At 41.8% G+C, this 12,379-nt stretch overlaps 1 protein-coding gene across 1 annotated transcript in view; it reads left to right on the top strand.

Annotated features, from left to right (window-relative positions):
• The first annotated feature begins 264 nt into the window (after positions 1–264).
• Positions 265–12,379, top strand: part of ADAMTS12 (ADAM metallopeptidase with thrombospondin type 1 motif 12) — a 2,672,119-nt gene continuing 2,660,004 nt past the window's right edge. Inside the window, exon 1 of the mRNA XM_044085381.1 lies at positions 265–410. Coding sequence (XP_043941316.1) covers positions 392–410 — 19 coding nt within the window. The 5' untranslated portion in view covers positions 265–391. The remainder of the gene's footprint in view (positions 411–12,379) is intronic.

The following is a 12,379-nucleotide window of genomic DNA, read 5'->3' as shown; positions in this document are numbered from 1 at the left end:
CTACCTCAATAAATAATAGCATATAACAGTTAATAAATTCTATGCTATGCTTCTCACCAAGGAACAAACTATGTCTGAACTCTGCCTGTTGACCTTTGGAAAAAACACAAGATCTACAGAAATCATGGGGAGAAGGCATTCTTTGACTATGCATGACTTTGCCTGCATCTTTCTGTCAAATGTATTTATTCTATTTTTACTTGACTCATAATCATTTTTCATATATGTCTTTCAGAGTGGATTTTTCAGTCTTCCTCATGGAGAGTACTTCATTGAACCTGTATTGAATTATTCTGTAAAAAAAGACAAGCAGCATCCACATGTCATTTACAGAAGGGATGTTTCCCAGAATTTCCGAAGACAATTACGGAATAGAGATTTAGAAAACAGTATGAACTGTGGAATGGAAGGTAGGATTCTGGATTCTTACTTGTTTCCTGTGATACTGTACACAAACCCCTCATGCTTCACAAGTAAGTTTTCTTTTCCTGAATTGAGTAAAGATGGGAAAACGATATATGCACCATTGCTTTGATGCCAGGGCAGAACTTTAAAACACCCTTAACTATTGTCTGAAATAGACAAGCTTGAGACAAAAGAAAAAAAGGAATACAAATTATGTTGCTGTAATATTTTACTTTTGCAAAACACAGTTCTTTGGATGTTCATAATTTTGATCACTGCTTCAGTAGCCTTAGCTATATCTGTTATATCCTGCCTATGGTATAACAGCCTGATAGCTTCCAATGCTGCTGGACAGCTTTCATGCACCAAAACTTTCAGTCAACTTAAGCTGAGCTGATTAAAAAGACAGGTTTGGGCTCCAAGCCCTTCAGAGTTTTTTCTGCTGCCAAAAAGTATGCGCCTTTCAGAATTTCAGTGATTGATGGCCAGCTTGTGTTATTCCTTTGCAGGCAGATAAGTTCCATTTGTGGAAACATCTTCCATTTAAAAAAAAAATAGTTTATTAATACTTATCTGTTCAGAGGAGTTATTTTTTAAGTTAGGATTTTTGTGTTTTAATGGACTGCCATGAGTTTGTACTGTATTTATAAATGAGAGCACAGTTTCTTCTGTCACGAAAAGTCATTTAAAGTAACTGGAAACCATTTTTCTATGCAGAGATTGTGTTTATTTTACTTTTGAGGATGAAAAGTGTTTGAAAGTGCATTTTACCGTGTTTTGTGTGGAAAAAGTGACTTTTTAGGACTTTTGTTTTTAACCAGCTTCTGCTTTTTGTTTTTCCTTGGAAACATCCACCAGTTCTGGCTTGATCATGGAATAAACTAATGGTTGCACAATCAGTGCATTTTCTGCCAAAATCAGAAAAAGTCAAGCAAGCAAACTTTGACAGCACATCTGGTTAAGAGTTTACCTGTGCCACAGCTGGGTGGCTCTACTGTGGCAATTGTTTGTTTTTCAGACTGTTCATCTTTTACCCCGGATCCCTCTGGTGTAGTACCTACAGCCACTATGTACTCACCACTTCCTGTGTGGATGTTGGGGTCATCTCAGTGGGTAAGGGAGAGCCACTCTTACCAATCCTCAGAGAGGGAACAGGGAAGGTTTCCTTGTTGTATCAGAACACTGTACCCATCCCTGCTGAAGCTGCTGCTGCCATTAGTAACATGGTTGGTCTCATTTTCCTATCAAAAAGAAACTGTAAACAAGCACGTGTCTATTCCTCCTCAAATTTTGTTAGATAGGAGCAGTTTACTGGGTCTGGCTCAGGGTTTAGGTCAGGCTGTTGATCCATCTTGTAAAATAGTTGGAATACCTCTTTTCCCAAAGAATTTTATTAGGTTCATAGGTTGGTACTAGGCTATCGACCCTAGGGCCTATACAAGCCTAGCCATAATAATTCCCTGGATATTTATTTCCACAATATTTACTTCCCTGGACTCCTGTCTAGCAGGGTGACTGATGTGATCCCCGGGATGAATTTCCTATCTCCAATCCAATTGCCAAGGCTGCTTTTGAAGAGGGCCAAGGATGTGCTCTGCTTGACATGTATGGGCAGTCTATTCTGGAGTATGGGGAGTCTCTGGGTCAGGAACCTATCCCTCCAGCATGTTTTGTTCATTGTGATGACAAGGTTTAGATCCATGGAGCGTGTGGCTCTGAGAGATTGGGATTTCTTTAAGAGGAGCATGTCCAACAGCTCAGGGTTTGACATGGCCTTGTATGTTAAGAAGAAATCACCTCTGAGTAGACGATATGCCGCAGAGTATAGCTGGAGTTATTTTAGATGGTCAGCATAGGGCATCTGCTTTAGGCCTGGGATTCTTTTAGTGAGGTATTTCTGTGGCCTTTCCAACAGCTGCAGATATATTATGAGGTACATACAAAACGGGGCATTGTACTCTATAATGGGTCTAATGAGGGATGAGTACAGTGGGACAATGACCTCCTTTTTTCTAGATGAAAAGCCTTAGTGATGAGGTGTGCCATATAGAAGGATTTCATGACTGTTGTGGCAATGTGGTTATCGCAGATGATACCACTGTCCACCTGTGTCCCTAAGTCTCTCATCACACTTTCAGTGTTTAGTGTACTGCCACCTATGTGTTAATTCATGGGTAAATGTTTTTTTCCCAGAGAGGATAACTAAACATTTCTTGGCATTAAACTTGAGCCCATGGCTCTGGCACCAAGCATCTGTTTCTGTAAGGCCCTTTTGTAGAATATCTGCATCATTTGGGGATTCAGTAATGGCTCCCAGTTTGCAGTCATCTGCAAACTTTCTTAGCCAGAGTACCTTAGTGTTGGCCTGTACTTCAGAGAAGTAGATGCCAAACAAGAGTGGTCCCAGGACTGAAACCTGAGATACTCCACTTGTCACCTGTCTGGAGTTGGATTTGGAGCCAGCTACTTTTACAGTGTGGGTTCTGTCAGTAAGCCAGCTGGCAACCCAACGAGTGATGTAGGAATTTATGCTCAGCTTAGTAAGTTTATGTATGATTCCAGAGTAGGGGATGGTGCAGATGGCCTTGGCGAGGTCCAGATAGGCTGTGTGGACTGCCTTACCCTCATCCACAGCTCTGGAGACTGATTAGAAGAATTCAGTCAGGTTCAGGAGACAAGATTGGCCCTTCACAAACACAAACTGGGTGGGGTTCAGTGTTTGAAGGTTGCCAATGTCTTTGTTTATAAGTTCCATGATAATGCGTTCCATGCCCTTGCAGATCAGGCTCATCAGACAGATGGGACAGTAGTTCCCGGGATCCAAGGTGGATCCCCCCTTGTGGAGTGGGATAACTGTTGCTGTGCACCACTCAGTGGGCACAAAGCCTGAGGTGAGGCTATGATTAAACATGACACTTAGGCGAGGTGCCAGTTCATTTTGTAGTTCATGTAGTACACAGCCCGGGATGTCATCCTGTCCCATGAATGCTGTATTCTTAGCTTTGGAGAGTGCAGTTTCTACCTGTGTAGCCGTGATTACCAGAATTTGGCAATCTTTTAGTATTCAGATGGGCCCTTTAGGGTGGTGAGGTTGGCACTAAATCAGTCTGCCAGGATATTGGCAGTATCCTTGGGATCAGTATATTTAATGCTACTCTGATGTAGCTCAGAGTAGATCTGAGCATTGCCATTTAGATTCTTGACATAACTATAGAATGCCTTGTGGTTGTTTTTGGAATCCTTGGAAATTTTATTTTTGTAATTAGCTTTGGAGTATTTTATGAGGGATGTCAGCTTCTTATTGAGGCTGATAATGGAGTTTTTTGCATCCTGGGATTTTCCTCTTTTCTGAAACAGTTTCTTCCTTCTGTTTCATAGTTTGGTTATAGCAGGGGACTACCAGATTGACTTCCTTTTTTTTTGGAGGAGAGCGTCTTGATTCTATTTGGGATGGCACAATTCATGCACGAGTGGATGTGCTTGTACAGTGCCTTAGTGTAGGATTCAGGAGTCGAACTTTCAGTTCCCGTCTGCATGGGTGTCATGAAGTTTGTCACTTCTGACTTGAGCAGCATGAAGTTGGCTTTGGAGAAGTTTTTTTACGGAGGTTTTCTTACTGGGGGGTGGGGGTGGGATGTGGATGTCAAGGGTGATTAGCTTATGGTCAGACCTGACCAATGAGGAGGGTGACCACTGATGTGGAGCATCTATCTCCCATGTTGGTAATTACCAGGTCTAGGATATTGGAGCCCCTGGTGGACAACGGATTAGTTGATCCAGGGCGTTGGAATTTATGAAGTCCAAGAACCATTGGGAAAAGGTGTTGGTACCCGTGTAGTTTTCCCAATTAATGGCAGGGTAGTTGAAATCACTTAGTATTAGGGTGTTTGGTTGTATATTAATATTTTCCAGTATGTCTAGAAAGGTGTAGTGAGCATCTTGGAGCATGGTAGGGGAGCTGTAGCAAGCTACAATTTGGATTGCAGTCTTTTCTAGTGTTAGTTGCACCTGGAGAATTTCAAATGCATTGTGTTGGGCAACTAGCCTGGAGGTGTGAATATTCTTGGTGAATATGGATACTCCTCCACCTTTAGTGTTTCAGTCTAGGTTTTGTGGCTGAAAAGTGTGGTACGAGTTGTAGCCTGGTATTGCAGGGGTGTTCTCTGGAGTCTTGAATCAGGTCTCAGTTACTGCACAGATATCGATGTTCTCCATTTTTAGGAGTGCCTCGAGAGAGTGCATTTTGAGGTTTAGACTTCTAGCATTGAGTACCTTCAGATTTTGCATGCTTGTATCTGTTACGGTGGTGGTTTTGTCCTTTGGACCTTGTGTAAAAAGGCACTATAGGGGTGACAAGAGCCTTAGCCAGTAACCTGAATCCCAGGGGTGACAGATGCAGACCATCTCTGGCAAAGCATCCTGGTTTGTCGATCATGTCTTCCCAGGCAGACAGATACTGGATCCCCTTTGAATGACACCAGAAGCTAAGCCAATTGTTGAAGTCAATCATTTTGTCCTTATACTGTGGTATCATTCTGGGAGAAGGTGGGATGCTACTCAGGGCTAGGGTCATACCTGCCTGAGCAACATGATCTGAGAGCTCTTTCATGTCTCTTTTCATGTAGTCCAGGGAGGTACATCTCAAGTCATTCACTCCAACATGGACAATGACAGAGTCATATTTGTACTTGTTGCGGAGTGACTTGAGTGCATGCATTATGTAGGGGATCCTGGCACCCGACAGGCAGCTGACTGTACTTTTCTCCTTGTTCAGCCTGGTGAGTGGGACATCAGTGTGCCTGACTATAGAGTCACCTATGACTAAAATGTTGGGTACGTTGTCTTGCCTTAGGGGTTGTTTTGGGGTAGCACACTGGTGTTGTGTATATTTATTTAAGATTCTGAATCTGGACTGGATGAGTAAGGTACATATTACAGGGTTTTAGCCTCAAATTTCTTATTCCCACTCAAAGGAGAGCTCAGTTCTGGGGTTTTCTTTTTCCCTAAGACTATTTCTAGAATGTGCCAGTGTTCTCATAATACTGAGGTTTTGCAGTCCCTCAGAAAATACTATGAACTATTACAGAAGGAATTTCCAGAGGCTTCACCAGTTCCACCTGTTTTGTCATCTTTGAAGCATGTGTATGTGGCACTGCCTGTAATTTTCCTGATTGTCAAACATCTGCCTCTATAAAGGAATATAGGATGTATAATGTTCCTCAGTCCTTTAAGATTTTGCACACTCTTCCCAAACCTGACCCAGCAGTTATAGCTTTAGTCAATCCTACTGCTACTAAACATTTGGTTAATTCTAATCCTACTCTTTCTGATAAGAATGGGAAGAGTATTGACAAGAATGGGGGAAACGTATATGCTTCTGCACCCTTGATTTTCAGAAGTTTTAATTGTCAGGATCATATGTTACAGTTTATTCTGACTAATTGTGAAATTATGAGAATGTTTTGTCTGCAGTTTCTTCTAACGAGGAAAAATCTGCTTTAAATAATTTATTTTCTTCAAAAAAATTACTACTCATTGTTTCCAGTTTGTGTATGACTCTAGTGATGCTTCTTTCAGGGCTGGGGTCACTGATATTGTTTTGAAAAGGTTTGCCTGATTGCATTCCCAGAATCTCTCATATGAAGTAAAAATGAGATTTTAAATTCTCCTTTGGATAGAGATTTAATTTTTGGTTCGTCTACTGCAAAGGTGATCAAATAGTGTGATGAAAGGAAAAGTTGATTTAGGCAATCTCAAAGATTTTACATCCCTCCTTTTCCAAATTTTCTAATAGATTCTCTAACCTCTCATCCAATTTTAGCAAAAAAAAAAGTCTCAACAAAATGCAGGTACATAGATTTTTAAGAATAAGTGTCAAGGGGGTTCCAAAAAGGTTCCAAAAACATCCAAACTAAAGGATAGTTCAACGGGACAGAATGAATATTCATAGGATCATAGGATAATAGATAGTTACTAGGCTATTGGCCCTAGGGCCTTTACAAGCCCAGCCATGACATGTCCTTGTTCCCTTGAAAATTGAGGTACATAGTCTATATCTGCAAGGTGATTCTAAGGTCAACACCAACTGCCCCTCTCCAAGAGGGACATAGGTGATATTCCCAGGTTAAATTACAGTTTCCCATCCAGTCATTTAGGCTATGGCTAAATAGGGTCATTGATTGGCTTTGCATTATGTGAATTGGAAGTTGCTGCAAAGTAATGGCAGCCTCTGTGAGATATATCTATCTCTCCAGCATGTCCTGTTGATGCTACAGGCTAGGTTAAGGTTGCTAGAATGAATGATTATTGTCCATTAGATTTGCAGATATGCAAAATTTCCCTTAAGGCAGGGTCTGAGACTGCTCTTTAGGCCAGGCACAAGTTGCCACTAAGCAGTCTATATGATACAGAGTACAGTGATAGGGTCTTTAGTTTGCCCATGTAAGTCATGTGTTGAAGACCTTGAATTTTCTTTGTGAGAAACCTCTGAGGTCTCTCCAGCTGCTGCAGGTGTCTGGTAAGGTTCATACAGAAGGGCGCATTGTACTGAATTATTGGTCTGATGAAGTAAAGTTATAACCTCCTTAGCTTCAGACGCTATGTCCTTACTTATGAGGTGTGCCACATAGAAGGTCTTCCTTACCTCTGTGGATGAATGGATCAAAGTTAAGGTTGCTATCAACATGTGCTCCCAGATCTCTCACCATTGGATTAGAATATAGTGAGGTATTACTGATACTGTAATCTGCAGGGAGTTCTCGTTTACCGAAGGGAAAGATAATGCATTTGTTTGCATTAAGTTTAAGTCTGTGGCTTTGGCACCAATCATTTATCTGTGTGAACCCATTTTGTAATATGTTTATGTTGTTTAGCGACTCAATGACAGCACCCAGTTTGCAGTCATCAATGAACTTTCTAAGCCACAGGCCATCAGTCTTCCCTTTGATTTCTGAGCAGTAGATTCCAAATAGTTGAGGGCCAAGCACAGATCCCTGTGGAACACCACTGGTAACAGGTCTGCAGGTTGAGGTGGAATCTACAACTTTGACTGTAAACCTACAGTCAGTGAGCCAGTTTGCTACCCATCTAATGATGTATGGGTTAATCCCTTGCTAGTTGAGTTTCTCAATGATGTCTGAGTGGGGGATTGTATCAAATCCCTCAGAAAAGTCTAGAAAGGCTGCATGAGCCATTTAGTCTTCATCCATGCTTTGATGACTTTCTCAAAGAAGTCCACCAGGTTTAACAGGAATGATCTGCCCTTATCAAAGCCAAACTGGGTCATGTCAAGGGATTGAAGGTTACCTATATCCTTATTGATAAGGTCCATGATGATTCTCTCCATGGCCTTGCACATACGTCTGGTCAGGCTTATGGGTATATAATTCCCAGAGTCAGTTGAAGGGCTCATTTGTGCAAAGAAATTATGGTTGCTGTCTTCCACTTAGCAGGAATGAAGCCATTGCATAGACTGTGGTTGAAGAGTCTACCCAGTTATTTAGCTAACTCTTGCTTCAGAAAGTTTTGTAAGCAATCTGGTATGTTACCACTGCCTTAGAGGCTGTGTTTTTGGCCTTGTAGACTGTGGTTGTGACTTGCTCTTTGGAAATACTAGAGAGGGGCCTGGTACATGTATGCTTTGGGGTATGATTGGTGGGTACAAAGCAGGTGACTTTTTTGCTAGAAAGTTTACAATATTGTCAAGTTCAGTATGAGTGGTGCCATCCACTACTAATTCAGCACAGAGTTGAGCCTTCCCTTTTAGATTTCAGACATAGCTAAAAAAGCTTTTGTGATTATCCTTAGCTAGGAATGCTAATTTCATTTCATAATTGCTTTAGAGGTCTCTACAATATGTATAATTTGCTTACTCTGGGTGTGGAGACTATTCCTCATCTACTGTGACCAGTCTCTCTTGATCTTTGATAGCAGTTTATTTCTGTTGTTGTATAACCTATTAATGCTAGATATCTACCAGGGCGGCTTGTTTTATGCAAGGAACTTTTTTTGATCCATTCTGGAATGACTGTGTCTATTCAGTTGTGTAGGTGTTTATACAAGACATTTGTATACACCTCTGGATAGGAGTCATTGTTATCTCAAGAGGCAGGGGGTTTGAAATTATTTATGCCGTCATGTAAGAGGCTATAGTTTGCTTTGGAGACATTTTTCAGCCTTTTTACACTTGGGGAGGGGGTCAGGTACAATTCCTACTTTGAACAAGACTGATTTATTGTTGGATTTTACCAGAGAAGGTCCCACACATAGGGAGGTGCAGAGATCCCAGATGTTAGTGAGTACTAGGTTCAGTACCTTGTGGGGGTTCAGACAATCTGTTCCGGAGTATTTGTGTTCACAAAGTCCAGAAATCTTAGGGCGAGCATGTTTGTGCTTATATATGTACCCCAATAGATAGAAGGATAGTTAAAATCACCCATAACTAGGGTGTTTGGCTGTATTGTGAGCCATTCAAGTAGGTGTAGGTAGATGGTGTGGTTTACTTAGTTCATGGTGGTGGACCTGTAGCTAACAAAGATGTGGGGGCAGGGGTCCTTCCAATGTTTAGTTGGACTTGATGTAACTTAAGGGAGTCATACTGTTTATCCAATCTTGAGGTGTATTTGACTTTAATGAAGATGGATACACCATCCCATTTAGTACCTTTACATTTATTTTGCAGTCTGGACTTGTGAAATACATTGCAATCATGCATGGCTGGAGTAGTCTTGGTGGTCATGAACCATGTCATGTCATTGAGGGAAAGGCAGTCCATACAGCCTACCTTATCCTTGCAAAGGCTTTTGACACAATACCCCACTCGGGTATTGTAGAAAAACGTACCAGCTTAAATGTAAACCCATATGTCACAAGATGGGTTGCAAACTGGCTTAAGGACAGAACCCACAGGGTTAGAGTTGCTGGTGCTATGTCAGACTCCAAGCCGGTCACAAGTGGTGTCCCACAGGGCTCGGTCCTTGGACCCCTATTTTTCGGCATCTACTTCTCAGAAGTACAGGCCAACATGGGAGGACTTTGGCTGACAAAGTTTGCAGACGACTGCAAACTGGGCGCCATAGTGGAAAGTGCATCGGACACGGATATCCTTCAGAAGGGACTCACAGAAACAGATAGCTGGTGCCAGAACCATGGCCTGAAGTTAAACGCCAAAAAATGTATAGTCATACCCTTCGGGAAAAACAAGGTAACCCCAAGCTACCATATAGGTGGCAATCCACTAAGCACAGAAGAGGTTATCAGGGACCTGGGGACCCAGGTTGACAGTGGCCTTTCTTTGACACTCACGTTGCTAAAGTGGTTAGAAAGACCTTCTACATTGCCCACCTGATCATGAAGGGATTCACATCCAGATCTAGTGAGGTCATTGTTCCCCTGTACTCTTCACTTATCAGACCAATGATCGAGTACAATGCCCCATTCGTGATGTATCTCACCCGACATCTGCAGCAATTGGAGAGACCCCAAAAGTTCCTCACCAAAAGGATAAAGGGACTCCAAAATCTGTCATATGCTGCCAGATTGAAGAAACTCCAGCTCTATTCAGTCGCATACCGTCTGCTCAGAGGTGACATGTGCCTGACATACAAGGCCATGTCCAAACCCGAATTAATGGACATGCTCCACCTCAAATAATCCAAATCCACCAAAACCACTAGAGCAAGCGACTTAAACCTTAGCATGGACATAAATAGGACGTGCTGGAGGGATAGATTTATCACTCAGAGACTCCCTATGCTGTGGAATAAAATCCCGGTCCATGTGAGGCAGAGCACCTCGCTGGCTCTGTTCAAGAGAAATCTTGACCTGTGGATGGGAGATCGTAGGTTTACCCCGGGAATCATCTCTGTGTCACTGCTGGACAGAGGCACAACAAACTAATGGGCACAGTATTTTTCATATAAGGGGTGGCGTAAGCCACAAAAATTTGGGCTAGGCTTATAAATGCCTTAGAGCAGATAGCCTAGTATAAACCTATGAACCTAGAACCTATGTCTGTGTGACTGCACAGACATTGACATCTTCCAGAGTAAGGAGGGCTTCCAGTGAGTACAGTTTCTGATTTAGGCCCCTAGCGTTAAGCCGCAATACCTTAAACTTGTCTCTAGAGGATATTTTTACATTGGAAATGTTGTTCTTTTGACATTGCCTAAAAAAGGCACTATGGGGATGTCAAGTACCTTAGCCAGTAACCAAAAGGCAAAAGGTGACAGGTGAAGGCCAACCCTGGCAAAGCAGCGTGGCTTATCAACCATGTTATCCCAGGCTGACAGATAGTAGATCCCACTGAAATGACATCAGAAGCTAAGCCAATTGTTAAAGTTAATTATTTTTTGTTTGCATTGGAGTATCATCATGGGTGAAGGTAGAATGCTGCTCAAGGCTAGGGACATACCTGCCTGGGACACTTAATCTGAAAGCTCAGTCAAGTCTGTCTTCATATATTCCAGTGAGGTATATCTCTAGTCATTCACTCTAACATGTAATATGACTGAGTCATAACAGTGCTTGTTGTTGAGAAACTTGAGTGCATACATGATTTTGTGGGTCCTGGCACCTGACAGGCAACTAATGGTGATCTTCTCCTTGACCAGCCTGGTGAGGTGGCATCTGTGTGCTTCACTATGGAGTTGTCTATGATCAAGATATTCAGCTTTGAGGTGTTTTGCCTTCTGTGCTTATTAAGTGAGACACTGGTGCATGGGTTTATATGTGTAATCAATACTGTAGGGACTGTATTGTGTGTGTAAAGATTGCACTTGAGAGGTCTCTGTTCTTTTGATAAATTTTATAGAGCACCTCTGAATAAGTGGGTTTACGAGTTATGTGCTTGTTGTTTGGAAGAGTTGAGGAGTGTGCGCTGACAACCTGTTTGATGTCTGGTTTGTTCTGTGAGACAGACAGCAATGATTCCAGATTTGTGGTATAGCTATATCTCTCACATATTGTGATTTTATGTCTAAGATGTAATGAGTTGTCAGTATACATGAGACAGTTGCTACATTGCCTCAGGATGTGTATGTAAATCAGGCTGGCTGAACAAACAGTAGGAAACTGCTTGTCCATAATGCTAGGTGTATTTGTAATACGTAAAGGAGTGTGGGCTAGTAGGACCAGGGTCTGCTGTTGGGCTATTAAAAATAGCAAATCAGTCTGGAGGTACCTGCATTCACCTGAATTGCTCTCCAGGCACCAGTGTGCAACTATGTTGTACAACGAGAACCAGGGAAGCTTAGGAGGGTTTTCCTAGTAGTTATATAGGGAAAATTTGTCTTTCAATTTGTGTGCATCTATACACTGCAGTGCCAAACCCCACTACTCTGCGTGCAGCTATGTGCAAATGAGGTGCTTAAATACTAATGAAATTAAACAATTGTAGCACAGTCCACCAATAGAAATCCTCCTCACTGAGCCTATAATCCAGCAGACTCCAACTCAGATAGGTCCTGAATAGCACACATCTGCTACAAGGGAGCATGGGGCCCTCTTAATTTAAAAATGCTGGATTTAATACTCTAGTGATCTCAGACTAGATTCAGTAAATCTGAACCTAGCCTTTGCTATTTCAAGCAAAAAAAAAAAAAAGACACATGCAGAATAAAAAAAAAGCCTCAGCAGCAGTAACAGTATAAATTAAAACAAACGGAAAGGTGAAAAACAGTAATCAAGTGCAGAAAAGACTTAAAATCTACTTGTGTTTTGCAGATATCACTGGATGTCTTGGAATCACTTTGATGTGCTAAGGATAGCTGGCTTACACTGCCACACTCAGAGCAGCTCAATCAAACTGAGCGCAAGCCCCAGCAAACATGTTGCTTAAATACTAACAAAATTAAACAATTGAAGTGCAGTCTATCAATAGAAATACTCCACACTGAGCCTATATTCCAACAGACTCCAACTCAGTAAGAATGTTGGATTTAATGCTCTAGTGAGCTCAAACAGAAAAGATTCAGAA

This window comes from Protopterus annectens, chromosome 1.part1 (assembly GCF_019279795.1).
Source record: "Protopterus annectens isolate FY-2018-M chromosome 1.part1, PAN1.0, whole genome shotgun sequence".
Taxonomy (NCBI): Eukaryota; Metazoa; Chordata; order Ceratodontiformes; family Protopteridae; genus Protopterus; species Protopterus annectens.
The sequence above is the reverse complement of the archived record's forward strand: the minus strand, read 5'-3'. Positions and strand labels throughout refer to the sequence as shown.